Source organism: Acinonyx jubatus, chromosome C1 (assembly GCF_027475565.1).
Source record: "Acinonyx jubatus isolate Ajub_Pintada_27869175 chromosome C1, VMU_Ajub_asm_v1.0, whole genome shotgun sequence".
Lineage (NCBI taxonomy): Eukaryota > Metazoa > Chordata > Mammalia > Carnivora > Felidae > Acinonyx > Acinonyx jubatus.
In genome coordinates this window covers 42,668,286-42,692,215 of record NC_069381.1, presented here as the reverse complement: position 1 = coordinate 42,692,215, position 23,930 = coordinate 42,668,286, and the positions used below count along the sequence as shown (strand labels likewise).

General features: G+C 56.9%; 1 protein-coding gene across 2 annotated transcripts in view; it reads left to right on the top strand.

Annotated features, from left to right (window-relative positions):
- Window positions 1-23,583, top strand: part of GLIS1 (GLIS family zinc finger 1) — a 227,239-nt gene extending 203,656 nt beyond the window's left edge. The window contains exons 5-11 of one of the 2 annotated variants that reach the window (XM_027059134.2): window positions 1,474-1,635; window positions 6,187-6,285; window positions 10,033-10,159; window positions 14,763-14,919; window positions 19,801-19,979; window positions 20,599-20,766; window positions 23,052-23,583. In XM_027059134.2, the coding sequence (XP_026914935.1) occupies window positions 1,474-1,635; window positions 6,187-6,285; window positions 10,033-10,159; window positions 14,763-14,919; window positions 19,801-19,979; window positions 20,599-20,766; window positions 23,052-23,209 (1,050 nt within the window). In that variant the 3' untranslated portion in view covers window positions 23,210-23,583. Of the gene's footprint in view, window positions 1-1,473; window positions 1,636-6,186; window positions 6,298-10,032; window positions 10,160-14,762; window positions 14,920-19,800; window positions 19,980-20,598; window positions 20,767-23,051 lie in introns of both variants that reach the window. The other variant, XM_027059133.2, reaches the window with a different exon arrangement.
- The last annotated feature ends 347 nt before the right edge of the window (window positions 23,584-23,930 follow it).

Genomic DNA, 23,930 nt, shown 5'->3' with positions numbered 1-23,930 from the left:
CAAACCCTCAGCCTAGAGGCATGGTGAGAAGTGAGTGTGCAGCAAAAATCTTCTAACCCCTAAGCTCAGGGTGTGACCAAGGAGGGGCCACGGAGTTTGGGGAAGCTTCTCAGAGGAGGTAGTGCTTAGTACCTCTAGTAAACGTCTGCAAGATGAGTGAGGGAGGGAAAGGCATTCCAGGCCCAGGGAACAGCTCAAGCAAAGGCCCAGGGGCATGAAAGTTCCTGACACATTGAGAATCACACTCCCATGCAGCTATAGCAGGACACACCGTGGGTGTGCATCCAGGAGAGGCTTCGGGGCTGTGGTGGAAGCAACTTGTGTGATCTAAGGCTTGAGATTGCCCGGTGGGCTCCTGCCGTGTTGAGGGTGTGGGTGGGAGTCGGGAGGGGCAGGAAGGTGTGGAGGGTGCAGGGCTTAACATTTTTTTTTTAACGTTTATTTATTTTTGAGAGAGAGAGACAGAATCAGAAACAGGCTCCAGGCTCTGAGCTGTCAGTGCAGAGCCCGACTCAGGGCTCAAACCCACAAACTGTGAGATCATGACCTGAGCTGAAGTCGGACACTTAACTGAGCCACTCAGGCATCCCAGGGCCTCAGGCGGAGCAGCGGGGTCCTGTTGTTACCTCAGAGACCTCGGGTGGTCACATGGGGAGGAGTGAGCAGTTAGAGGATTCTGGGGTGGCAGACGGGAGGTGGACAGAGGCTGTGGGACGGAGATGGGGCGGCCTGAGCCATGGGAGGAGGCGGTGCATTTGTTGCTGTCCATCCCCACTCCGGCCAAGGGCATCGCTAGGTCTGTGCTGTACCTGCTGCATGCCCACCGCCCGGCATGGGGCCTGGTACATGGTGGGCACTGGACAAATAGCCAAATGATAAATCAAAGACCCTGAGTTTACACATACGGTTGTTACTCTGACAGCAATCAGCACCGATGCCGCACTCCAGGTGGACAAAGCCCTTTGACAGTCATCGTCCCCCCACCCTGAGGCCCTCATATCAGCCCTGGGTGGTGGCCACAGGGTCTCGAGTTTGTAGGCAAAGAAATAAGGGACAGGGTGGGTCAAGGGACAGGCACTGCCCAAAGCCTCACTGGGACAGAGCCCCACTCAAATCCAGGCCTTAGGTTCCGAATGCGGGTTGTCTGCACCTGCTGTCCTGTCTGTCCGTTCAGGGTTGCCAACAGCCGTGTGTCCTTTCCACATGCCACTGGGATCCTTCCAGATCCAGAGTTGGAAAGACCGCTTTCTTTTCTAGCACCGGGAGCCATCTCTAAGTCAGGGGAGTACTTTTTCTGGACCCACCAGGGCTTCCCAGATATAGTCTGGGTCCTGATCACTTCACGGGGAGCTGAAACAGGGCACCTGGAGGCCTTGGGCAGGACTGGGGGCAGAGGAGACGGGGGGCCGTTTCCAGGCTGAGTAGTGGGCCCTCCGGGGGCTGCGGAACGCCCCTCACCAGCCTCTCCTGCAGTTTGAAGGCTGCAGCAAGGCCTTCTCACGGCTGGAGAACCTCAAGATTCACCTGCGGAGCCACACGGGCGAGAAGCCATACCTGTGCCAGCACCCAGGCTGCCAGAAGGCCTTCAGCAACTCCAGCGACCGTGCCAAGCACCAGCGCACCCACCTTGACACGGTACGCCCGAGGGCAGAGGCCGAGGGGGAAGGGGTGTGGGAGGCGTGCACAGTCCCTCACTCGTCTGATGCAGGGTAGCACCCAGGGTCCTCGCAGAAACCCTGCCTTCGTCCCGAGCGCTGGGCGTTCTGGGCGGGATGACGGCATGCAGGGAGAGGGAAGGCGCATCCTTGTAGGACAGTTAGTAGTATCCCTGGCGTCCAGCCACTAGACAGGCAGGAGCAATTTTCCCTCTCCCAGTTGTGGCAGATGTCTCTCAACATTGCCAGATATCCTGGGGAGGAGGAAGCAAACTCTCCCCCAGTTGAGAACCACTGCTTTAGTCTGTGGATACTGGCCCAGGCACCAATGGCCAGGCATGTCCCCACGGAGAGGGTGGGCTCACCACCCTCTTCCTCTCCCCGGGCCTGTCAGCCAGCCCCAGAGCAGGCCTTCCCCGCTCCGCCCACCCCACGCCCTCCGTGCAGACAGTCCAGAGCCTCTCCAGAGCTGTTCTTTACCCCCTGAGCGTGGTGGGTGAGGGGTTGAAGTGAGCAGGGCCTGAGACTCTAATTCTGGTCCCCAGATACCTATATGTCCACCCCTTTTCCCTTGTTTGGGCCAAACTGTGACAACCTGCAGCTCTATCAGGGTCAGTCTCCCCGTTTTCTCCCATGCCTACAGACCTCAGAGGTTAACAGAGCACTTTCTAGAACATCGTGTCCACCATCTCATACTGACCAGGCCAGTCAGTCACTATGCCATTTGACAGATGGAGGAAGCAGGGCTCCAGGAGGTTCAGTGCCCCGAGCTGGGCCTCACACCCCTCTTACAGGGCCTGTGTGAGGGTGTGTGTGCAGCCTGGTAGGAGCCCAGCCCCCATGTACAGCAGGAGATAGTTCCACAGCCGGAGTCCATGTACCTGTGCTCTTTGGGCAGATATTTGGGGAGCTCTACTGGTCGGGGGCTGGGAGACCCGAGTGGCCATCTGGCCCAGCCTGTCTAGTACCAGACACACAGATGAGGAAACAGAGGCCCACAAGGCCGACTAACCCCTCCAGGGTAAGTTGGAGGCCACAAGACAACAGCGGTCAGAGCTGGAGGCCCTCTGATCCAAACCCTTTATTTGGATGTGAATAAGCTGGGAAAGCCAAGACCCAAAGAAGATGGTGGGGAAGGGGGTGGCAGAAAACATAGGGAGCTCAGTGTTTTGGGTCCCAGCCAGGCCCTGGGCAGAATGTTCTATACATTTTCTTCACAATCAGTATCACGTACGCTCTCCTCCAGTTTAATGTTGGCAACAACCCACAAGGTAAGGGCCATTATCCTCATTTTGCAAGGAAACTGAGACTCACGTGAAGTCACAGACTGTCACGCAGCTCCTAAGTGGCAGAGTCCAGTGGCCCTTGCTGGAAAAGCCAGTGTATCGGCCACCCTGGAGAGGTGGAATGGAGTACAAGAGACAGGGTAGGAAGGAGGAGCCCTGTCCCCGGCTGAACCCGACCCTTCTCTCCACCCCTCCCCTCTCAGGCTGCATTATCACAGGCTTTGTTGGAGACACAAAGGAAGAGGCATTCTAACAAACCCCTGCCTTCATTGCCTTCTCACAAGCCCAGCCCCTGGGGCCCATGGCCCCCACCCAGGTCCTGAGGGGCACAGTTTGTGCCCAAGTCTCCTGGTTACATCTCCCAGAGACCACAAGGCAGCACCCACAGCACCAGGCCTCTCTGCACGCCCCACCCCCAGCCTGAGTAATGTCCCTCCAGGCCTCTCAGGGTCACCTACTCTGACTTACTCCCTTCCTCCCTCCCTCCTGCTGCATTTCCTGGACCCAGCCCCAAAGCAACAGGCCTCTGGCCCCCACTTGGTGTGTGAACAGAGCTCTGAGGACTAGGTCAGGTCAGGCCCAGAATGAGCCCACGGGGTTATCTCAGGCCTTCATCTCCCCAAAGGTCCTGGGGAAGCCTATAGGTACAGCCGCCAAGCCCTGCACCCACAGCCCAGAGGCCAGTGGGTCAGGCCCATGCAGGCTGGGCCTTGTTTTCCAGAAGGGACCCTGTCATGTTCCCAGCTCCCCTCTGGCGCCAGAGATTGGAGGATTCTCCCCACGGGCAGGAAAGTGGAAGAACAGACTAGAGAGAGCCAGCCAGGTTTTAACTCTGGCCCTCCACCTGGGCTCAGAGCTCGAAGAAATGCCCCTAGCCTCTCTAGGCCTCCATTTCCTCAAACACCTACATCATAGGGGAATCAACTGAAATGATACAAAGACAGGCTTGACACACGGTCTGCACGGCAAATGTGAGTCCCTCCTTTCCCTCCTCTGACTCGCTGACTGAATGCTGAGCAAACCCTGCCGCATCCCCAGGCACTCAGTGTGGGCTTTCAGTCCTGACTGCCACGGCCCCAGGGGGCGATGGTCTCTCCTTTGCCCAGACGAGAGGAGGCCTCCTAACAGAATGTCACTGGCACACTCTTACTGCGAGATCTTGGACAAAGCTTCAGCCTCGGTTTCCTCACCTGTGCTTTGGCCGTGGCACTGTGTCCTTACTACACCATCACGAGTGTCCTTGTTACTAACAAGGCTTCGGAGCTGGGGCAGTGACTCCAGGCCTGGGGCTTGGCTGCTGCTTGGGACAGCCACAGGGTTTCCTGAGGGCTCACGGAGGAGCGGGGCTGGAGGAATGTTCTGCACACGTCAGGCCCTGGAAAAACAAACACAGAGATGGGCCTCGCGCCCTTTCCAGGCAAGCGCGCCTGCACACACGGAGCTCTGTTTGTTTGCTTTTTGGCAAAAACGTGTGGATTTGTATCAGCATCCCCCGGGGACGGGGCCTGGAGCAGGACAGGGCAGGGCCCACGAGAGAGAATGTCTCTGTGTATGTACGTGCATGTGTTGGGGTGGGAGCAGGCCCATAGCGTTGTGTGCATGTGTGTGTGCGTGTGTGTGTGTGCACGCATGTGTGTGTGTGCAAGCATGTCTGTCTCACGCGGCTGGGGAGGGCACGTCTGAGTGTGCCCTCCACCCTCCTGCCCCACACCTTCCTTTCAGCGCGGCAAGCCTCTCACTTCACTGTCTCTTTCTTTTTGCTCTCCTCCGTTTCTTTAACCTGGCAACTGTCCGTGGCAGCACCAAGGTATGGTCATCTCTTTCTGCTTGCCCCTCCCCATGAGGTCCCTGGGTCTGCAGTTGGACTGGCCTGTCCTCAGGCCAGCAGGGACAGAGTTGCCTGAGGTCTGGGGTGGGGGAGGGGGGCAGTTCCACATGGGCATGTCTGACAGGGACATAGTGGTCCCCGGTACTTAATGTGAGAGGCACCACATCCTGCAGACACCCTCCCTGCTAGTTGCTAGAGGCCGGAGGGCCCTGAGAAATCAGGACCACTAGGTATAGTCAAAAAGGGAGGCCTTAGGGATGGACTGTTTCAAGCCTCAGCAGGAGCCCCTAAGGGAGAGCTCAGAATTCAGTTGGAGCAACTTCCTGGGTCAGTCCCTGGGACCTGAGATGAATCCGAAGGGATTATCCCCCGAGGAAATGCACCACCTGGTAGAGAAGGACACTGAACAAACCCAGAATTGCTGGGTGCACAGTGGTGCCCTTGGGAAGATCAGGAGGTAGAGACAGAAAGAAGATTCCAGGAGGGCTGGGTGGGTGGGCACACAAGGACAGGGGCAGGAGGAGAGGTGAGAATTTCAGTAGGCCCAAGTCACAGCGCGCCCTCAGTACCGGGAGATGGGCTGTGTCCGAGGGCACGAGGGAGCCATGGAAGGATTTTTCAAAGGTGAGAGCATGGCCAGGTCTGTGAGAAAGGCTCTCTGGCTGTGGTGGGAGGGGAGAGTGGAGGCAGGGAGAGCAGCATGAGGCCCAGGCAGGAACAGGGGAACAGGGGAGGTGGTAAAGGGTATGGATTGGTTCTACATGAGCAGTGGGGGCCCCTAAGAGGAAGTACACAAAGGGCACAGACCCCCAGCCTCCCCAGGCCTGTGTCTGAGATCCACCTTCCCCCAGCTTCCCGTGACCATCAGAATGAGGATCTGGTTTTCTCATGGTCCAGAGAGCAGTCTGGCATCTCTGGACCCACTACAAGGTGTGATTAGTCACTCCCAGCCTGGGGCCCTGCCATACTCCAGCTTGGCCCTGTGCTGTCCCCTCTCTTCCCCTGCCCCTCCTCTTCCTCTCCAAGGCCGCCACCTCACTGTACTCCTTGTCCACTCGCACCTTCTCTGCAGCCGTGGGCTCAAAGGGTGTACTCTTCTCAGAGCCACTGTCAGAGCTGGGAGAATCCTTAGAACTCAGTTGGCCCCATTTTGCAAGGGAGAAGAGTGAGGCTCAGAGATGGGAGGCAACTTATCTGAGGTTCCAGCACGAGAGTAGAATGGAGACACAACCCCTCCTTCACTACAAGGCTGTGGGCAGGGCTGGCAGAGTTGGATCCTTCCTGGCTGGGGACAGAGAGGGAGGGACAGGGTGTGAACCTGCTGCCTGCCCCTTCCCAATTGCAGGTCACACAGTATGACCTTGGGGCCTGGCAGATGGCCCTGACTCACCCCACCTCTGCACCTCTGATGTTACAGAAGCCGTACGCCTGTCAGATCCCTGGCTGCTCCAAGCGCTACACGGACCCCAGCTCCCTCCGAAAGCACGTGAAGGCCCATTCAGCTAAAGAGCAGCAGGTGCGTAAGAAGGTAAGACGGTCTTCGTTCCAGGCCCACCTCTGCAGATGCCCCGCTGGCCTCCCAGACACCTGTCCAGCATCAAGCCAGGTGCCCGCACTCCTTACGTGCGTTCACCCCCACGCCTGAGGATGGTCCCGTCCATCGTCCGGGATCTGCCTCCCACCTGGCCCCAGAGTTCACTTCCTTACCTCCAGCTGGCCAGACATCTATCTGCCCACAGACCGTCCACCAGCTTCTCTGTCATCCATCTGCCCACTCGCCATGGCTCGTTTAGTAATACATGATGTAGGGCCCCATGTAGGCACCGAGGATACAAAAATGGAAAACCATGGTGTCCTCCTCCAATGGGGACCTGGCAGGCAGAGATAGACATAAAGAGATAATTCAATATAATATAATAAAGATGGCAATAGAAGGATGCAGGGAATAGTCAGGGGCACAGAGAAGGGTGGGAGCAAGAAGGTCCATGGAAGAAATGACATGGGGGACAGTGGACTGCAGTTGTGTGTGCTCTGGAGCCAGCCTGCCCGTGGCCTTGGGCACATCTCTTAGCGCCTTTCTTCTTCATATTCCTCAACTGTCAGATGGGGGCAACAGAGGACTTGTGTAGAGGGTTGCCGTGAGGCTTAAACTAGTACATCTACAGTAAGGGTGTAGAACAGTACTTAGCCCAAAGTAAAAGCTCTGAGAAGAAGTTGGTGCATGTTGTCATTAAGCACTGGGCAGGCCAAGACAGTAAGGAGAGCGTTCCCAAGAGTGACTAAAGCTTGAAACAGCAGGCACCTTGCCTGTCTCGAAGCCAGGCAGCTACGAAAGGAGGAGAGGCGTCCTGCGGGGAGCAGACGTGACAGGCCCAAAGCTCTGCCGAGGAGTTTGGGCCATCCTGAGGACAGTGGGTGTCATCAAGGGGTCTTAAGCAGAGAAGGGACGTGTCACCTTGAAAGATGGCTCTGGGGGCCATATGGAGAATTGATTGGGGCTGGTTGGGAAACCTGAGGCAGGGAGGCCACTGCTGGGAAGCAGGAGAGGTGGTGGGGGTGGCTTGGGGCAGAGTGGGACGGCGGGCGGGGGCGGGGGAGAAGGGGGTTGGCAGAGGAGTAGCAGAAACAGATTCTGGGGGCAGGATGGTGGTAGCCCCCTTCACCAGGACAGAGGGTCTAAGAAAGAAGCAGGCTTGCGGGAGAAAGCATTGAGTTCTGTTTGGACAACAAGTGTGTGAGCCACAGAGGGACCCAGTGCAGCAGGGGGATGGGACAGCTACTTGGGTGCAAAGCCCACCTCTCGGTTCATCCCGCATCTCCAGAAGAGCACCAGGGCCATGTGCGGTGGATACTTGAGTGCAAGGGAGGACGGGGGCGGGGGGGGGGGGGGTGAAGAGAAAACCAGGGCCAATCCAGGGACATCAGCATGACAGTGGACAACAGAGCAAGGAGAGCCTGTTAATTTGCCCTGCAAGATTTATGGAGCACGTACTGTCTTCCGAGATACAGCTGCAAATAAAGCAGAGAAAGTCTAGAGGCTGGAGAAAGAAAACTGCTTCAGTCCTGTGGGGTGGGGGCGTACAGAGATGGGTCTGGGACAGGCAGGCCTCAGCTGGGAAGACGTTGCAGGGGCACAGCCAGGCTTGAGGCTTTGGTCTTCATCCTGCAGGCAATGGGGAGCCACTGGAAGCAGAAGAGGAGAGGAGGGACACCGTCAGAGTATGCACATGAGCTTGCTGGTGAAAACACCACATCTGTATTCACTCTGGTGAGGGAGGGACGAACCTGAACCTGAACCTGAACCTGAACCCAGCGCTGAGCCTGGTGTTTCACACACCGTATCTCATTTAGTCTTCTCTATGAATCTAGGGGGTGGGCAGTTTTTAATCCCCCATCTTAGACGTGGAAACTGAGGCCCAGAGAGTTAACAAATCTGCAGGGTTGTGCAACGCAGGAGTGACGGAGCCAAGGGTCCCACCCCAGACCTGCCTGTCCCCGGGGCCTGAGCTCTCTCTACTGATCTCAGGTTGAAGGGCCTGAGCAGGGACAGGGAATGGCCCGGGCTCCATGCCAAGGAGGCCTCTATCCCGAGCAGACTGGTGCCCGAGGACCAGAATCCTGCCCTGGTTTTCCCAGGCCCCATGCTTGGCTCGCACTGAGCCCCAGGGACCTGGGGCCGCAGATCTGCAAACTTCCCAATCATAAGCATCCATTAGGAGCCATCGGGGACGATGTATCTTTCTGGGTAAAGCGACCCTTGTATTATGACAGCTCCTTGGCAGCCCTGCTGCGTTTCAGAGAGAATTAGAAATGCTTTTCTTCCTTAATTCTCCTCTCCTGCTGCTCCTAATCCGATCGACATTGCGGTCTGCAAGAACATGCCTTGGCCCTCTTTTGCCAGAAACTTAATTTACATGGAAAACAGCTGCTGGGTCAGGGAGCCGAGGGCCCATCGGGAGGCTGGGCACGCCTTCCCCAGGCCTGGGTGCTAGCCCTTCTGGCCTGGGAAGGTGGAAAAACCCTTGGGGCTGACTCTCAGCTGCTGTGTGACGTGGCACAAGGCTCTCACCTTCTCTGGGTCTGTTTTGTCCCAGGTGGAATGAGGATCTGGACAAAATCTTCAGGGCTCTGGGAGTCAGGCTTGGGGACTTCCCTAGGAGAGGGGCCCCTTCCCTTCCAGATGAGCTCCTACCTCATGGCCCGATGTCCCAAGGGCCTCAACTGGCCACTCCCTGTCCCCATCTGGCCTCTCTGGGAAGGTGAAGACATTCTGGGCTATGGAGCTCGAGTCTACCTTAAAGACGGCTAAGGGTTGTTGGCCAAGGATTTGCCCACCCAGGCTTGTTCTCAGCCAGTGACCTCAAGTCCATATATGGACCCAGCATGTCTACTGTCACATGACCATGTGGGACACGGCCAGCTGGGGTCAGCCAGCCCTTCACACAAGCTTGTCCATACCTGTCATCTCCTTACTCCACCTAGAAGCCTGGGGGGCGGTGGTGGTGATTGTCGTTGCTTATTACAGGCAGGGGAGAGCCAGAGAGGTTAAGGTATTTGTCCAGTGTCACACAGGGAGGAAGAAGAGATGGGAGTGGAGTTTGAACTCGGGTTGCCCTGGACTATTTCCATCATGCCTCATACCAGGAAGAAAGGAGGATGGGGGCAAGGGGGAGAGAAGGAAAGACACTCCCTGGGTGCCCACTGTATGTTACTCTGCCCACATGAATTCACTGTGGGGCAGCCCCGAGAACGGGCCACACGGAGCTCTGGCTACCTGCGGGAGGCCCCAGCTGCTGTACTTTGACACCCTTCTGGGCACATGTGTGAGGCCATGGCTCCTGTAGGCTGCTCCCAGCCAAGGACTGAGTGTGGCAGGCCCTGCAGAGATGCTGATGCCTGGGAGACACAGGACCCCGTGACTTCCAGCACACTTCAGCTCCCTGAGGACTCCTAGTCTAGAAGCTTCCACCAAACTCCTTCCCCCCTCTTCCCTTTCCCAGACTGCCCAGCTCCCTGGTTTTCTCTCATGCAGGCACTTCCCCTGTTAAAATCCTTGCATGTTCACTCCTAGTGTTTGCTTCTCAGACCTGAACTAACCCAACGTATACAGTTTGCTCCGTTTTACAGATGAGGAAACTGAGGTGCAGTGAGGTGAAGGGTCTTGCTCTGGAGCCACCATCCTTGCCCTGTCCCCTAAACCGAGGGTTGCCGGTGGGAAGATGGTCTCGCGCTAACACCCTCTCTCCCTCTGCTTGTTCCTCAGCTGCACACAGGCCCTGATACTGAGGCTGACGTTCTGACCGAATGTCTGGCCCTGCAGCAGCTCCACGGATCCACACAGCTGGCTGCCGGCGAGAGGAAGGGTGGCCGCGCCCCGGAGCTGCTCCCAGGTATGCGTGTGGGGAGGCAGGGGCCAGGTGCACAGCCCAGGAGGGCTCTTTCACAGCCAGCCAGCCCTGCAGGAAGACAGTGATGCTCTGTGGGTGCCCAGGGGCCGGTGGGGGGCACCCGCTCCTCTGACATACCTTCCTTCACACTCTCATGTGGCGCCAGTGCCCAGGGGAGGAAGCCCAGGATCCTTTCAGCCTGGCCTTCGGGGCCTCACGGGGCCGAGGCACTCCTAGCGGCCTCCCACACCAGCCTTGCTTGGCACGTCAAACATAGTTCCTTGGACATCCCGTGCTCCCTCTTGCCTCTGAGCCACCGTATACGCCCTGCTGGCCTCCTCACCCCAGCCCTTCACTGAGGCAGCTCCTGCGCTTTCTTCAGGCCCCACCTCAGGGTTCAGGCCTGGGCCTCAACCTAAAGACCCACGTGCTCCCCACCAGAACTCCATACCACAGCTTCCGGCTTCAGAGGAGAAAACCGAGGCTCGGAGAGGGTGGGCAAATTGGTCCAGATCACTTCCAGCTTATTCAATTCTGTGGCCTAGAGGTGGAGCCCCTCAACTCCCGGGACCCTTCCAGGCCATCCAGCTGGACACTCAGAGCCACTGGTCCAGCCGACACAGCCTGTCTGTCCTCCCCAGGAGGCCGCAGGCCGGGAGGCGGGTCTCGGGTCCGGCAGGAACGCTTCACTGCGTGGCTTGCGATGTGGCCTGCGGGCGGATTCCAGCTGACAAGACTCGTGCTCTACCCTCCCCATCCCACAAAGAAACCACGGTATCAGAGCAGAAAGCTCTTCCCACCCTCTGGGATTTCTTGAATTACTCTAACCATTTTAGACATTTCTTATTTTCTAATTTTTAATGCTTTCCCCTCAGGGTTGAGGTAGCAACAGATTTAAAACTAAGTCGAAGCATTTACCAAACAGCCTCAGGGAGAGAAGGTGTTTACACTTTTTCTGGGTTGCCCTACCCTCACATAGGTCCACAAGGGCAAGGACACCCCGGGAGGGTGGATCTATGGAGAAGGGATCACACCCTCCTTCCTCCAGCTAGAGGCCCCTCTGCCGTGGCTGTTTCTCACAGCGTCAGATTTGCTAAAACAGCTGGCGACAAAGAGACCCAAGGGATAACAGGGATGTGTTGAGGATACTGAGGCTCGGCAGAAAAGAGGGCTGTGACTGATGAGCAATGGCTTCCTTGGGGAAGAAGTCCTGCAGCCCCATCATTTTGATCCTGGGAGGATTCAGGATTGGGCAGGAGGAGGACTGACCCAAGGTCATCTGGAGAAGTCAGCAGCAGATCCAGGCTAGAAGCCTGTTCTCCCAGATACCAGGCCAGGGCCTATCCCAGGGAGAAGGGCTAGGCCAGCAACAGCCACCTCTTGAGCGCCCGCATGGGCTGGTCCCTAAACAAACATCATCTCATTCAGTCCCCATGAGCCCATGCTGCAGATGAGAAACAAAGTCACTGAGGCCGCAGCATGGATGGTGGGGGCGTTAGGGTAATACACCTATGCAGGCCTGCTCCAATAGCAAGCGAGTGGTGTCCTTCTTGCCTCAAGCCTCAGTTTCTCCCCCAGACCTGCTGTGACAACAGATGTGATTGTGACGCGATCACTTATATAAACCCGCTGTGACCGATAATTTTTGTCATCGTTATTATTCTTGCTCATCGTGAATGAAAAGAGGAACCATTTATTCACCCATCTCCTAATAATTTACAGCCAGCATTTATTGAATATTTTTCACCCCAGGAAGCCATTCTAGGGGTTGTACAAGTACATGTTCACAGAATCCTCGCGTCAGCCTCATAAAGTACACGCTACTATGCTCTTTCTTTTCCAGATGAGGAAACTGAGGCCTCGAGAGGTTAAGTAACTGTTTGCTGACGTCCCACAGCCGGTAAATGGCAGAGGCCAGGCTTGAACCCAGGCCGTCTGGCCACAGGCCCTGCCCTTAATCAGAGAGTCTGCTGCCTCCTTGCTGTTGATGCTAGATCTCACCATCCTGGGCACCCGCTGTGTGCCAGGCTCTGTGCCGGTCCCTGTCCTCAAGCTGCTTCCAACACAGCAGGGAGACAGGGACCAACCAGGAGAACCCAGAAGTCCTGGATCCCTCTGGGTTTCAGTGCCAGGTTCTTCCGTAGGCAACACTGCAAATGCTTGAGGCACAGTTGGGAACAGATGTTAGGGCCAGAGGTTAAGCGCTCATGGCTGATGATTGATGATGCTGATTTATAGCCTCAAATGGTGCATTTGGGGGAGAGGCCAGCAGGCTCCATGGCGTCCTCCTCCTGCTGCCCCTCATGATGACTCCCTCATTGCCCTCCGCTGTCTGTCCACTGCTTGACATGCCTCGTTCACACACTCAGTGGCCCACCCTGTGTCTGTCTGCGTGGGGCTGGACAGTCAGGGCAAAAGGCAGGGGGAAACCGGACAGATTCAAGGAGTGTTAGGTCAGAGAAGTCCAGAAGAGAAGAGTTGAGGACAAGGGAGGAGCTGGCAAGGATGACCTCGAATTTTCATTGTCTGATGGCAGGAAGCTCCCCAAAACCTGTCTCTCATCAGGAAGGACGAACTCACCTCACAGGAAACCCTCAGGAGTTTTTCTGGCAGGCTCCTTTAGCAGACCCAGGTAACGTGATGGGCAGCGAGGATGTGAGAAGCACGAGGTCGGCATGGCTGAGGGAGAGAAAGCAGGATTTATCAGGATTCTAGGCCTTCCTAGCTGTCAGGCCCCCAAATTGGTTCAAGATGGCAGGTGAGGAGGTGCTCCGAAAAGTGGTGAGCAGAGCAAGCCGTGAGCAGCACCGAGCCAGGCTCCATCCACAAAATCTTCTCCAGTACCTTCCTGACAAAGCTGGGGCGGGGGGGGGGGGGGGGGGTAGGATGGGTGGTAAAGGGTGGTGGTGGATAGATGGATGGGCAGGGCTGTCCGTGGGCAGAGTTCCCTGAGACAGAGGGGTAAGGACTGCAGAAGGGAGGAAGGCCCCCAAGAGCCCATTTAGAGCACTGGGGTCTCACAGCCCAGTGAAGCCTGGACCATAGGACCCTACCTGGCTATCTAGGACGTAGCCTGAGCCAGAGCCCCAGGCCATTTCCTGGGCCTCGCTTTAAACAGACTTTCTTTTGGTATCACTTGGGAGGCCTGATTAGCTGCGGTTGAAGATTTGAGCTTGCAACCCCTGCCCTGGCCTCCTCAATCCCTGGTCGTAACTCCCTGAATTGCGGGCCTGGGTGAGAGGGGCCAGCCTGAGACAGGCTAGCCTGGAACGGCAGCCATCTGACAAGGTGAAACTTCCTTCTTTATGTGGTTTGTGCTCAGATGGTCCTCGTGATAGGGAGCCTTGGGTCTCGATCCGTGATGACCAGAGTAATATTCAAAATGTAACAGCTGGCCCAGGTGAGCTCTGACTAATCAGCATGGACACCGCATCAGGACGGCTCTGCGTGCGGCCCCCCGGTCTGCAGAGTCTTCCCAGGGCATCAACTTGATGGGTTGATTTCTAGGAAAAGGATATCAGTTTCTATTAAAATGCAAATAAACGTGGCCAGATTTAAAAAGGGGAATAAGATTGGCCCCATTTTTTTTTTTTTTTCAGATAAAATGGAGAAAAACATGGAACCCTTGCTGAGTCCCTCCCAGGCTCCAGTCCCAGAATAGGGGTCCGATCTCCCCTCTAATTGGGGTTCCTTGGTGAAGGCATTTGGGAAACACTGGTGTCAGTAACTGCTCTCAGACCGTCAGGCCCCTGGAACGACATCTGACTATGACCTAATGTCCCCCATTTGATTCTTCCCCCACCTGTCTTCTTAACAAGGGTAAGGCGCTTAGGAGTAAGAGGTGACAAAAGGTGGTATCACCCTGCAGGTGTCTTCTAGAGGTTTAGAATCGTAGACTAGAGCATGGCCGACTCCTCAGTCAGGACCCTTGTGCAGTGTACAGCCTGTGCAACCATCTCTGGTTGTACAACCATAGGTCTCCTAGGCCGGCCTGCCATCTAGCTAGCACAGCCATCCTCTATTTGGGGTCCTTCACAGTGGACATCCAGGCTGTGCTTGCACATCTCTGGGGATGGGTAGTTCATTTCCTCCAAAGGCGGCCCATCACCCTCCAGCGGCTCTGCCCGTGAGAAGCCATGGCCAAGCCCTGAGTTCCTCTCAAGCTTCTCTCCATTCCAGGATCCATGTCTGCCTCTGGGGCTGCACAGAGCAAACCTCTTCTTTCTCAGAACGGCCCCAGAGACTTGAGGCAGCTTGCTCCATACAACCCTCCTCCCCCAAAACACACGTGTGGGCACACACACGCGCACACGTGCACACACACACAGCCTGACCACCTAATGCCTCTGACAGCCCCTGGTAGTCCACCACCTACCCTGCTTTCAGGGTAGGCCTCCGCCCCACATGCAGCCCTTCAGCCAGGGTATGAACCGCAGCGTGGAGCCATCGTCTCCCCGTTTGGGCCCCTAACCTTCTATCAATACAACCTTGATGGTTTCCTTTTGTGTCTTTCTCTTTCTGTCAGCAGGCACACAGCTCCGGGGTCATTCACAGCCACCTCTCGGGAGTGGCCGAAGCCCAGTGATATTTGTTTGCTTTCCTGCAGGCGTATATCCTGGCTCCATCACCCCCCATAATGGGCTCGCATCAGGCATCCTGCCCCCCATGCACGATGTCCCTTCCAGGCACCACCCACTGGACGCCACCACGAGTTCCCACCACCATCTGTCCCCCCTGCCCGCGGCCGAGAGCACCAGGGATGGGTATGTACAGCCAGCCAATCCTCCTCCGGCATAGCGAGCAGGCACCTGCGCGGGACGAGGGCGAGGGCAGGCGTCCCGCGCACTAGATGGTCGCTACTGACCAGGAAAGTAGCCAGCATTTATGCGGCACATACTGTATACCGCACCCTGTACCAAACACTTCCCGGGCACCGTCTCATTGGTGCCTCACGGCGACCCTGGCAGGTAGATGGTATTGGCATCTGAACTTTGTGCCGCCTCCCCTCATGTGCGCCTCCCCTGTGAGCGCAGCCGTGGGAAGACGCTGTGCACCCTCACCGCATTCCGGACTGCCGTACCAGGCCTCCTTGGGAGTCTCACCCTGGCTTCTCTTCGGCTCAGACCATGCATTTGGTGAGCAGACTGCCCGCTGCCCACACCAGAGGTGCTCATCCTGCCCTCACCCCCACTTCTGGCTGCTGCAGCCGTGATCATGGTTCAGCCTGCCGGGCTGTCCCGGGGCCCTTGCTGTAGGATCACTGCAGAGAGGAGTAGCCTTTTCTGTATTCAATGTGGTTCCCATTGTGGCCGCTTAATCGGCTGGAAATGGTAAATGTGCTAATTGCTGGTCCCTAATGCTGCCAGAATCTGTTTTCCTTGCAGATGGGCAGAGGGAGGTCACATAGCCCCACCTCCTGCCTTGCCTGCCACTTTCACTTATCGCTAGCAGGACTTGATCAGACTTGGCCCCCAAGGCCTGACCTCAGTACCTGCCTCCTCCTCTGCCTTTCCTCCCTAAGGCCACAGCCTTGGCCTTGGCATTGGCCTGCCTGTGCCTGGGACCAGCCTGGCTTCATCACCAAGTTTGTGGCCCAGGGCTCCGAACTAGGCTCCTTCTGCTACTCACTTATCCATTCATTCGGTGTCCGGTTCCTGCGTCCTTGGTGTGGGCAGGCCCTGGGCCCGGTGCTGGAGCCGCCGATGAGCCCAGTCCTGGAGGAGCTCACCATGAGGAGGGGAGATAGAGCCGCAGGGATTGACCACGCGGGACAAGTGCTCTGAGGGAAGAAGCAGAAGGGGCTGTAGAAGCCCAGAGGAGAACCCAGTGAGCTGGAGGACGTCAGGGAAGGCTTCCTGGAGGTGATGCTAAGCCGGGCCTCCGAGGTTAAGTAGGAGTTGACCGAGTGGAGAGATTGGGAGGGACTAGCAGCGAGAGTGTAGACATGGTGAGAGCTTGGCGTGTTCTGGGAAACATGAACCCTCGTGTGGGGTGACAAGCTCAGGAGGGAGGTCGCTAGGGCCAGATCACGAGGCCTGCGGCAGGAGTGTATCCAAAGGGTGCCGAGCAGGGATGTGGTCAGTCCGGGGAGGAGGGTGCAGCCTGCAGTGTGGGGCTGGTTGCCAGGGCAGGCATCAAATGTGGGTGGATGGCAGCCTGGGCCAGGGCTGGTGGGTGGGGAGGAGGAACACCAGGAGGCATTAGTGACAGAGCATAAGCAGGGCTGGGGAAACTCCCACTGGGCAGGGAGAGGAGGAGGGAGGAGCCACCAGAGATGAGCCCCTGGGGAGGCAGAAGTGCTGTTCAGGGAGCAGGGAAAGTGGGAAGACTGTGAGTGGGGGGAGAGGCACGACGAGGCTGCCTGATGGGGCTCAAAGGGGGGCCCAGAGAACCAGGCCTCCCTGAGCCTCAGTTTCTTCCTCTGTAAAATAGGTATTAAAATACCCTCCTCTAAGAAGGTGGTGAGGATCAGCCATGCCTGAAATACACATGCCTGGCATTGTATGTGTCATCCGGGACAGGTTCCACGGACACTACCCACCTCCCCACCCGCCGGCTCAGGCCACCTGCTCACCCACCAGCCGGCCCCAAAACATCTCCAACCAAAGAAAAATAAACCACAGAGGCCTTTCCCTGCTCAGGCCCGTGCTCTCTGCTCCGCCTCATTCATCACCCGCCTGCCGCCTGCATAAGTGCCGGTCAAGAATTCCTGCAGCGAGAGGCAGAGTGATGACAAGACCAGGACAGCCGGGCCCGCCATCCGCCTGCCCTTGCCTACGGGAGTGGGAGCGAGGGCTCGGGTCATCCCAACAGCCAGGCGCCTCGGCTCCTTGGGCTGGGCTGCAGGAGAGGAGGGCCCTCAAGCCCGACACCAGGCCTAGGCCAGGGCCCGGCTTGAATGGGTTTCTTTTTTCAGCCCCTGAGAAGAGAGGCAAGGCGGGGAAAAGGCCTTCAGCCTCCCCTTCCTGCCAAAGTCAACAGGGAAGGCCACTCGCGGCTCCCCGGTGGTTTGCTGGGACGTTTAAATAGCTTGACAGAATTATCTGATTCACTCAAAAATATGCTAAGAGGGCCTGACTTCATGACCAAATTTATTTACCCTGGCTCAGAGTAGACGCCGAATAGGGCAGTTTTTTTTTTTTCCCCAGCCCCATACGAGGTATGAAGCCCTCAGTCTGCCAAGCCAGTGAGGTTTTATATTAATTTTTATAGGTTCCAATTGAAGCAAAAATATTTGATTTAGGAATCATTTGCATGACTCAGAAGAGGAGCTCCAGATGATCTTTCTTTCCTTTTAAAGAGTTCAGGTAGAGCAGCGTAACCTCAGCCTTCACGTCTGCTGTGGAGAGTCGTGTTCTGTTTAATTTCACTGGCTGTGAAGGTGGCAAATGTGAATTTATGGCAGGTTTGAGACAGGAAAAACAAACTTTGAGAATGCGTGGTTTTTTTCCCCCTTCAGATCTGGTTCTCCTTAATTCTGCAATGCTGTTAATCTCTGGGTTTTGTAGCCGAGTGATTAAGAAACCCATTTGTTAGTATTTATCAGCTGTTTGCTGTGTGTCAGGCCCAGTGCTAAGCACAGAGTGCCTCAGAGGCAGAGACCTGGCCCTCCCCACGAGCTCCCAGGGGAGGGGACGATCAGGAAGTCAGGGAAGAGCTGTGTATGGGTGCCAGGATGGGGTGGGCGTAAGGCCAGCGGACCCCATAAAGAGGGCTTGAAGGAGGACCCACCCCCCTGGCCACGCCACGGCCCAGCCTCTCTGGCCTCAGCCAGAGAACTTGTTGTGAGGACACACAGCTCGTGCACAGCCCTCTACAGTTTACAGACTGCAGTGGTAGACCCTGTCCCACTTGACGGCCCTGTGAGAGAGGCCTAAAAATGTTAATGATGACGATAATGAGAATTTATGGAGCTTCGATGAGGATTCAGTTCATTAACTTGAGGTTGAGGGGTACCTAGAGTGTGTTAGATGTTGGGCTGGGGACTAGGGACCCAGGCCTAAGGCCCTCCCTCTGTCTTCAGCACGCTCACAGTGGTGGGGTTCCAGACATATGAATGATGGCAGTGCAGCCAAGGGCAGGCAGAAACGGCAGGATGCCCAGGCTGGAGGGAGCAGATGGGGACCCAGCAGAGTTCCAGACGTGGAGCCCACTGGCCTCTCCCCAAATCTTTCTCTGTTTCAGAGAAAGGCACTGATCTGTCCCTTCAACCCATCATGTTTTAGAGGGTAGGCAAGGGTAATTTTCCTGGCCTGAAAAGGTCACCTATAGCTGTGACGTTGAATTTATATTATATTTTAATGTGGGTGGTCCAAAATCCCAAATGCCAACAAGAAGATGGACTCTTTGAGCTACCCCCCACCCTTTCTGCAATGCACATAAGTGCTTTGTAGGCTAGGAGCCTTCAGCCTGGTCCCAAGAGCCCCTAAGTCCATCCGACCTCAGGGCCATGTTGGTTCCTGTGAACAGACTCCAGAGGCTTAGTTGGCAGCGTGAGGAAGGAACCTAGTTCACAGTGATATGCAGTCCAGTTAGATGACCCACATGGGCTCAGCTGGGTTCAAGGTAACTACACAGCTCTACACTACTACAGCCGCGTTTCAGAACATGAGCTTCCAGAGAGCCCAGACTTGGGCTGTACCACCTCAGGCTCTGTATGAATGGAGGTGGTGAGCCCCCCATCACAGGATGTATGCAAGTGGAGGGGAGATGTCCAGGGATGGAGACAGAAGGCCCCTGAAGGCAAGGCACACTGTGCAGGGGAATAAAGCCCAACTTGGACGTCAGACCTATCTTCTTGTTTTCTTTCCCACGTCTTTAGAATAACGATGACGATTCGTGGAGTGGCTGAGAATACCTCTGATGTCATCTTGGGTGCTTTGTCTATTTTGATTTATTTAGTTTTACCCTTGTCATAACCTGTGAGGTCAGTGCTGTGCGGCCGGGAGTTGGTGAGCAGCCTCTCTGAACCTTGGTTTTTTGACCTGTGAGGCGGACACAAGAACTTCTCTCATGGGGCCTGAGGCGAGACAGACGCTCAATAAGTGGGGACTGGAAGTGCCATGGAATGTTCTCCTGCTAAGGAAGCACGAGAGCTGTCAGTGCACCTGCTCCTGGGCTTGTCCTCCAGAGGCGGCCGGAGCGGCAAACTCAGAGGGAGAGTGTCAGGATCCAGTGGGGGAGGCTGGTGGTTAGCCCTGGGTGATAATAGTAAGTGCACCAGGGGGAGACACAGCCACACTGTGAGGAAACCAAGGCTTTAAGAGACATTAAGCAACTTGCCCAAAGTCACGTGGCCAGTGAGAGCAGATGGGTAGAAAACAGTTTTGTCGACTCCAAGACCCATGTTTATAACCAGTGTTCCTTGCTGATTTCCAGTCCTAAATGCCAGATAGAAGTTCTTTACTGATTCCTTTGGATTCTGAAGCTCAGAGGACTTTAACATTTAATTCCAGTTTGAACATACTCAGAAGTACAAGCTTCCTCTTCTGACTGCACTGTCTTAAGTCAGAGCGGAGCAGGTAGTGAGCTCAGCGTTGCTAGAGGGAAGCAAGCAGCAGCAGCCATGCCTCTGGCCCCCACTCCCCACCCCACACACTGCCCCCAGAGCCTCTCCTGCTGATGGCCATCTCTGTTCTCTCCAGGTTGGGACCCGGCCTCCTCTCACCTATGGTCAGCCCACTGAAGGGGCTCGGGCCACCACCGTTGCCACCATCCTCCCAGAGCCATTCTCCAGGGGGCCAGCCCTTCCCCACACTCCCCAGCAAGCCACCCTACCCGCCTTTCCAGAGCCCTCCACCCCCGCCTCTGCCCAGTCCGCAAGGTAAGCTCTGGCTGAGGGCCTCTCCATATACCTCCACTGACTCCTCCAGTGTCCAGGAGGAACAAGGCACTGACCTAGGGCAGGGAGGCGGGGACTCGGAATGACGGAGGGCACTGAGGGCCACCGTGAGAGAAACCAGGAGTCGGGTGACCCGACATACCTCGTCCGGGGCACTTCCTGGAGGAAATTCCGCCTGAGGGGTGAGGAAGCGTTTGTCCCATTGACAAGGCATCGCAGGGCTCTCCCAGCGGAGGGAACAGCATCTACACTGGCAGGGGGGTGGGTACAGCCTGCTGCTTGGAGGAGGTGAGTGAGCGGGCATCTCAGGAGGTGGGGATGGAGGGCCAACAGTCCCCTCCCTCAGAGCACTATGTCAGCCACAAAGTCCAGCACAGCCACGTGAGGCCGCCTCGCCCTACCCCCTCCGGTGCCAGACAGAGCTGGGAAAGGGGCCCAGGACCCCTGGCACCTTCTCCACCCTGGGGCTCTCTTCTCTGCTTTGCACCCACCGTGCCTGGACAGGACAATGCGGGAGGCTGGACAGTGCAGCGGGATGGTCCCCTCTCTGCCCTGGGCGGTTTTCCTTTGTTAACGCATCCCCTGCCGCCTCCCTTTGCAGGGTACCAGGGCAGCTTCCACTCCATCCAAAGTTGCTTCCCCTATGGTGACTGCTACCGGACGGCCGAGCCAGCAGCCAGCGGGGACAGTCTGGCCGGGGAAGCCCACGGCTTCAACCCCCTGCGGCCTAATGGCTACCACAGCCTCAGCGCACCTTTACCTGCCACAGGTGAGCCCCACTTGCACGCCTCTCTTCCCTGGCCACCTACCAAGGCCCAGCCCTGTGCTGGGTACTTGTGCACATTGTCCTGAAGCCTTGGGACAGCCCAGAGGGGCAGAGTCCTCTCCATTTTTACAGAAAGGGAAATAAAGGCTCACACAGGTCCCAGGACCCCACAGAGTTGGGATTTGCACCCTGTCTACCTCCGACGTCCGTGTTTCTTCCACACTGTCGCACAGCAGGTGTGTGATACGTGTCTGGACTCTGGCAGGTTTCTGAAGACAGAAGACTCAAACTGGACGCTTGCAGGCTAGTTGAGGTTTCCCTTTAAATATTTAGTGAGCACAGAGTATGTACACAGTTGTGGACCCTGGGGAGACAGCAGGGAAAGAGACAAATACTGATCTCTCTTTAACAAATAAAGAAAATGAGGCCAGAGAGGCCACCCTACCGGGAAAGACAGGACCTAGAGGTTGTGCTTGTTCCTTGTGCTGCATCCGTGTCCCCTACAGGGCCCTGGGCCTTCCCCACGTAATGCCCCTGGCTGGGGTGGAGAAACCCAGTGAGAGGGAGGGCTTTGCACAGCCCAGGGTTGAATCAGGCTCAGACCAGCGGGGCCAGTGCTGATCAGAGCAGGGGCATCGGATGGGGGGGGGGGGGGCAGACCCTCCCTGAGTTCCCCAAGCCCAGCTCCACCCCGAGTCAGCCTCCAGGCCTGGGTCCAGCTGGAAGTTATAAGTTCTGGGCAGGCTGGGGGCCCCAGACAAAGGGGAGCCTAAGACCCTGTGCCAGAGGCCCCTTGGGCAGCTCTGGGTGTGTGCAGCCGGGGATCGAGGATTAAGGACATAGGGACAGTAATGAGGCCACAGACAAGCATGCAGAAACCTGTGGGTCCATCTGCGTGAGGGCCCATGTGTTCCTGTTCACACACAGGTTCTCACGTCCACGTACGTCTTCTTTTGTCACGTGTTTGTGGTCCCGTCTGTGTTGACACATTGTGTGTTATCCATCCCATGACCCCTGTGTACACAGACTGTGTTCAACCGTGGTGTAGGTGTGTCTGTAGGTGGACGCGGGTCACATACATGCACCATAGGCAGATGTGTGCCGATCACAGGGTGCGTGCGGGTGGGTGGGGCGTGTTCCGCGTGTGCACATGCGTGGGTTGGTGTGCGATGAGGCCCTGGCTGCTGTTCCCGGCACTGCTGGCTCACCACCTCATCCTCCCCCTGCTCCATCCAGCCTGCAGCGAGCTTTCTTGGGGTTTAGCAGCAGAAATAGGTAACTCTGATGGGCAAGAGGCAGCTTCCATGCCCCCACACCAGGGTGGTGGATTCTTCCGGCCTCCTGTCTCCCCTGCTATCTGGGTGGCAGCCCGGCGTTCAGTGCCCGTCCCAGGCCCCGTGCATCTGCCTGTATGTCCTCTGCCAAGCTGAGAATAGACAAGCTGGATTGATCCAGACTGATAGGATGGGGCTGTGGGCCTCAGGGTAGTAGTTCGTCATGATCCCACTGCACAGATGGGAAGACTGAGGCCTGCCTGTCATGGGCTACGCGGATTTGTGACAGCAACTCAGGGACAGAGCCCTTAGGGCCGGGACTGGATAAGACAACCTCTCCAGGCCCCTCCAGGGTAAGGGCCTCTGAGCAGCGGAGCATGTCCAATGGAAGAACCAGGTGTCTCAGGGCCAAAGGGATCTGGGTTCAAATCCCAGTTCCCCCACTTACTGGCAATATGGCCTCAGGCAAGTGTCTTGACCTCTCTCAGCCCATCTTCTCGGTTATAATATAGAATAATGACTCCTACCTCACAGGATTGTTGTGACTGAAGGGAGATAAGACTTCAGTGAAACCTTGGTAAGAGCCCAGTCAGTGCTGGTCCCTTCTTTGGGTTTCTCGTGTCTGGTGGGGTGAAGGAACCTGAAAGGGTGGGGGGGTGCGCTGTGCTGCTCTGCCAGGAGGGGCCCAGCCCCCAAGGACAAGAGCTGTGATAGCCCATCCCACCCTCCCCCACATTCGGCCCTACAGTCCAGCGCTGGGTGACGGACTGCTCCAAGCCAGCCGGCTGTCTGTCCAGCTTCCCCGGGTCCCTTGGCAGTGCAAGGCCTGGAGCACCCCCTCCCACCCAGCAGCTCCCCTGTCCGGAAGAGCAGAGGCTCCGAGCAGGCCCCACTGAAGGGATACTGTGTGAAGGGACCCTGGACAGGAAGGTGGGGTCAGGGGGCTGTGAGAAGATGACAAAGCATAGCCCTTGCATCCTCCAGCCCGGACCCTGTTCCCTCCCACACCCACAGGCTACGAGGCCCTGGCCGAAGCCCCATGCCCCACAGCACTGCCACCACAGCCATCTGAAGACATTGTGTCCAGTGGCCCCGAGGACTGCGGCTTCTTCCCCAATGGGGCCTTTGACCACTGCCTGAGTCACATCCCGTCCATCTACGCAGACACCTGAAGGAAGGCCCAGCCTGCACCTGTCCTCCCTCCATCGCAGACACTACCTTGCCCACTCGCCATCTGTCCCCACCCTCTGTGCACCCAGCCTGAGCCGCCAGGCCAAGGCTCCCCACAAACCCAGGGTGCTGGGTCTGCGGCGGCTGCCCTGCGCTGGCCAGGGACAATCACCTGAGCCCGAGCTGGGTGCTCAGAGGTACCCGTCAGGATCCGTGACGCCCCGACATTCCCTTGACTGTGCCTTCCTTTTTTTCCTCCCCAATGGTTTTGAAATCACAGACCTCGTGTATATAAAATGTACAGAACTTGTTTTCCATTCCCCTTCCAGTTTTATATTTTGGGTTTTACAAGAAAAACATTAAAAACTGGAAACGAGTCATGGGGGCCTAGTTTTGCCTGTGAGCCAGCAGAGTAGAGGCCGAGACCAGCGGCGGGGCGGAGGGGTATGTAACAGAGCCGGTGTGCGAGGCTCAGAAACCAGCCCAGGCCCTGGATTCCGTCAACGGGGATGGGCGCCCACCTCACGCGGCCCCCACCATGTGCTAGTCCCAGGACCGCGCCGCAAGGCAGGTGAGCCGACCAAGGCTAGGGCTAAAATTGGAGCCCGGATCACCTGACTAGACCTTTGTTCTCTGCACTGACTTCTCAGCTGGCGGAAGAACGCACTTAAATTCTGGCCCGCGGTTGGGCCGGGCTGCAGACAGCATCCCAGGTACACAGAG